Raw genomic sequence first — 4,602 nt, 5'->3', positions numbered from 1 at the left:
TAAAGTGGTAAACAAAAGTTATAAAAATAAGTTTACAACTAACAATTGTCACTTTTGATCAGTAACCTTTTGGGAACAATTTCCAAAGTCCTTCATAAATCATGTGGGTTATGGTATTTCTACAACCTTCCACATGTCACCTCCTCATGCAATTCGTTTCACATCTTAGGGGGCTATTTTTTCATTTCACTTAACCCACGGAAATGGAATACCCCTTCACATTTTTTCTACCTTAGCACCCTGGAATCTTCTCCTTTATAATCTCCCAAATGGTCTAATGATTTCTCCGCCCTGAAACTTTCATGGAGTTTTTCTATGTCCATTTTATAATTTTTTTAGTTTGAAATTCAATAACTCTCTCATTTTTTAGATTTCGCTAACATGGAGAAAACTAAAAAAAATAAAGAAAATTCGAGGAATGTGGAGTTGAATTTAGGGCATTCATTGAACGGTATTTGGGAGATAACTCTTAAAAAATTAAGATACTGAACCGTTCATTATCAATAACTAATGGAAATTCTTCTTTGTTGTTTTCAGGTGGATCAAGTGGATCACAAGGAAGTGTTGCTTCAAGTTTGCCTGAGCTTGAAACTCAACAACCACCTAATAATCGATGTATAAAACATTTCTTTCTTTTTATTTTTTTCGTTGAAACACTCTTTATTTATTAACTAAAAAGAAATGTGTAAGTTCACGAAAAATGGTATCGATCAGCTTTTTCAAGTTTCTCGAAACTACTAATGAGAAATAATTAGTTTTGTCAGGGGAAAGTGCTAAAGAAGTTAGAGAGAAGCTGAGAAAATTCTTGTACAACATGCCTTGTGTTTTTTATGATGGACCAAATGGAAAGAAGACGAAAGGATACTTCTTATATTCGTTTATGAAGAGAGAAGATTTGAAGATAGTTTGTGCTTGTCATGCTAGTTTTCTGACCCCAGCTGAATTTGTCAAACATGGTGGTGGATGTGACGTTGAAAATCCTTTAAAGCATATAAGTATAATTCTTGACTACTGAAAAATGGACTAGCTGCTTTAATATGGTTGTTATGTGATCTTTCCTTTTGTTGTTGTACTGAATAAGTCCAATGGCTATTGCCCAAAAAGGCATTAGCTTTGATATCGTTGTTATTTGATCTTTCGTTTTGTTGTCGAAGACTAAGTCCCTTCCATCAGAGACATGTTAAGGTTATTTTTTGGCTATGCTGTGCTTATTTGAGCTTTAATTAGAAGCAACTAACAACTTTTAAAGGGTTTCTAAGTTATTTTTCAACTTGAGATTTTCTTTTTTTGCTACATTTTGAAAATAGGTATTGAAAAACATGGTATTAGTTGTTTTCTTTATGTGCTAGGATTTGGTATCTACTCTTTTAAGTTTTTCTAAGTTTATTTTTCAAGTTAGAATTTCTATTTCTTGTTAAATCTAACAATTATGTGTTAACGAGAGGATGGCAAGCCTGTGCAAGTCAGACCTTATGGAAAATGAGTTACTGAAAAAATAATTATAATTTAATTTATTTATTTAATTGATTCAAATAGAATTTGTTATAGTTCTATAATTTCGAGTTCAGGCCAACGGATTGATGAGTGCTCTATCTTTCATAGATAAAATGAAGGATTAGAATTTTATTTATAACGTTTTCTCTTATTTTCTACGTGTTTTTGGATGTAGTAAAAAAAAATTTGAAAAAAATATGAACTTATTATAATAACTTAATGGTCTAAACTATTTTTAGTTATCCCTGATTTTCTGTATATATTGTTAGGAAATTCTTCTATCACAAATTCAAAGCAAGAATTTCACTATGTAACTAAGTTGGTTATGTATAATAAGTTTTTTTTTAAAATAATTTGCAGAATTTCGAGCCAGTAAACTAAACAATTCATTAAATTCCAAGTCATTTTTCCAAAACATTTTACTTGTTCAGCGATGTGTGAGAGAGGAGATGAGTAACGTGCGAGTGAATATTACCAACCTGTATCATCTATCTTGCCTCATCTAAATATTATAAAAATGTCATTTTCTAATTATCCTTTTATAATTGTGTGTTTTTGTTCCTCGCTTGTATGGTTTTTAATATTTATGTGTTAGTTAGGGTTTTGGAGTTTTAACTTTTTAAAGGGGTTTTAATTAATTTATTTTTCCACTGAGTTTTTATTTCTTGCTAAATGTTGAAATGGACACCAAGATTGTAGTTGACATGATGCAAAGCAGGACTTTACAGAACTTTTAACTTAAAGGACCATTATTGAAGAAACTATCGATACAGAGCTAGGATTTTTAATAAGGAAGTTCAAAATCTGAAGTACTAAATACACAAACTAATCGATGAGGGTTCGACAACTATATATACATAAACATTAATTTTAACCATGTATAGATAGTAATATTTTCCACCGAAGGGGGTTCGGATGAACCCCTAACAGAAGGTTGTCTCTCCCCTGACTATCGTTCTTTTTTATTATTATTATAGTAATACACAATTTACATGTGCGGGATAAATTGATTGACATATTTGATCCTCTTTTTTAATTGTGATGTGAATTTCATAATTTCTTGATTCCTTATTCAAAAACTAAATGTAATTATGAATGTGCACGACAATTTGAAAGTGCAAACCCAACAATCCCGTGATGAATCACTCTCTAATAATTTTGTTTTTGAGTATCCTAAATTTGTTTATGATGAAGATCTACCCTTAAGGTCAAGAGGTATGTAAAAAATAGAATAATTCAAATTCAGGGTTGTTCAAAATCAATCTGAAACTGATAATTCAAACCGATAATTTGGTTATTGGGTCAATGGTTCAGGTTAATGATTTAGCGATTCGGGTTTCAGTTTACTATAAACTTCTTATGGGCTTCGATTCGGGTCTCGATTTGACCATATTTCTAATCGGGTGCCTCGATAACCTGATAAGAAGTTCAATTAACTACATTTATATCACTTAAGGTCTTAGGCACTTTTAGCCTTTAGGGTTTACACTTCAGTCTTCAGACTCTTTACAGTGACTTCATAGTTGACACTCAAATTTCACAATAATATTCCAATGCTGCGACATCACTCATTGATTTACTGTCACTGCTCTCAAGCCGGCGAGTTATATTGGATATCATTCTCTAAGTGTCTAAATTGAGGTTCAAATGGTTGGTTCCCTTACTTTAAGTCTTTGTTTTTATCTTCTCATTACAGTGAGTGAGTCAGTGAGATATATCTGCAATATTGCAATACTACAATTAAAAAGTTTTTATTAGTAATGGTCTCATGATCATTAATGATTTTTGTTAGTAGTGTTGTAATGATTTCTCTTTACCTCATATCAAAATTGGCTTGGTTGTTATGAGGAATCCTTTTGAGTTTTGTCAGTTTGGGCAATATTGACATCTATGTCCAGGTTAATATGGAGTTTTATTAAGTATTTTATGTAGTAATGGACTAACATGAAACAAATCACCAGTGTCTCTTAGCTACTGCGAACTGTTAATTAGTGATTAGTCCATTAGTAATTCTAAATGAAAATTGTGTGAACTATTAACGGTTAACCCGATAACGATCACTAACTGATAAACCGATATATTAACGATTCCATAGCCGTTTAGCATGATAGCAAACTGATAACCGATAAGTAGAATTGATAAATTCCAAAATCGAACCAAACTGGCAGATACGCAGCCCTAAATTCAACAAAAACAAAAACAACTCTTACCTACTTAAATAAGAAAAATAATTTTTTTTTAATAATGATAGAGATTTAAATAAATTAAAAAGTGATTGGAATGCGTCAAAAAAGTTCTCGTGAAAGAGGCTATCAAGTAAGAACTCCTTTTACTAGACTAACAAAAACATAGTTAAACTTGTCAGATGTAATTGTATTTTTGTATCCCATCCCCTAAGTACTTCAAATGATCAGGGCGCTCTGCCGCTATCTTGTAATGACATATATTAACTACTATTAATATAATATCTTTGTTTATTAAAAAAAATTGAAAAATAATTGGGCAAACTAAAATATTGACAAACTTAAGGCAATAAAAGGTAATGATAGGGCAATCTTAGGTAACCTAAGTATATGACATTTTTTGTATAAGGATGAGATTTTCATTGTCATTATTCCACATAAAGGAAAGCACCATATTCCTTCTCTTGTAAATTGTTTTCTCAAGATTTGAACTGGTAGGGGTCTACCTAACCCCTCACCATTGAGGTGGCTTATTTTCTTTAAAAAAAGGTAATGACAAGGCACAACAGCGAAGAGTGATGCTTAATTTCACTATATGATGTATTATGTAAACTTCTGATCTAACAAATGAGGGTGACATGACTAAACTAGTAAAAACTTAAGTTGTTGATTTTAGTAGTTGATGGTGACAGAAAAATGTCATTTATCACTTTTTTGTTGCATTTAAAACATGATATTGATATGTTGGTATTCATTTTTAATCTTAGATTTTTGCTTCCTTTTATGAAGAAAATTGTGCATCGAATGTGTGTCTTTTCCAAGTCCAACACCTTGTTTAACTTGTTTTTAATGCATTTCACTTTGGTCTAGGTCTCGAGCCCTCTTCTCTTTTGCTTGGCAAGCCTATATAATCTTTGATCGTCAC

The 4,602-nt window shown here is 31.3% G+C and overlaps 1 protein-coding gene across 1 annotated transcript; it reads left to right on the top strand.

Annotated features, from left to right (window-relative positions):
* Positions 1-381: 381 nt before the first annotated feature.
* On the top strand, positions 382-1,015 carry LOC107059264 (ninja-family protein AFP3-like). Its single transcript, XM_015305758.1, has 3 exons — positions 382-451; positions 538-615; positions 765-1,015. Exons 1-3 carry the CDS (start codon positions 382-384, stop codon positions 1,013-1,015), a joined length of 399 nt encoding a protein of 132 aa, XP_015161244.1.
* Positions 1,016-4,602: the final 3,587 nt, after the last annotated feature.

This window comes from Solanum tuberosum, unplaced genomic scaffold (genome assembly GCF_000226075.1).
Source record: "Solanum tuberosum cultivar DM 1-3 516 R44 unplaced genomic scaffold, SolTub_3.0 scf01067, whole genome shotgun sequence".
NCBI classification, from domain to species: Eukaryota; Viridiplantae; Streptophyta; class Magnoliopsida; order Solanales; family Solanaceae; genus Solanum; species Solanum tuberosum.
The sequence above is the reverse complement of the archived record's forward strand: the minus strand, read 5'-3'. Positions and strand labels throughout refer to the sequence as shown.

Coding starts and splice junctions, on each gene's coding strand:
- LOC107059264 (XM_015305758.1), top strand. CDS start 382: ATGGAGAAAACTAAAAAAAATAAAGAAAATTCGAGGAATGTGGAGTTG. Junction 452..537: donor TTTAGGGCATTCATTGAACG/GTATTTGGGAGA, acceptor TGTTGTTTTCAG/GTGGATCAAGTGGATCACAA. Junction 616..764: donor ACAACCACCTAATAATCGAT/GTATAAAACATT, acceptor TAGTTTTGTCAG/GGGAAAGTGCTAAAGAAGTT.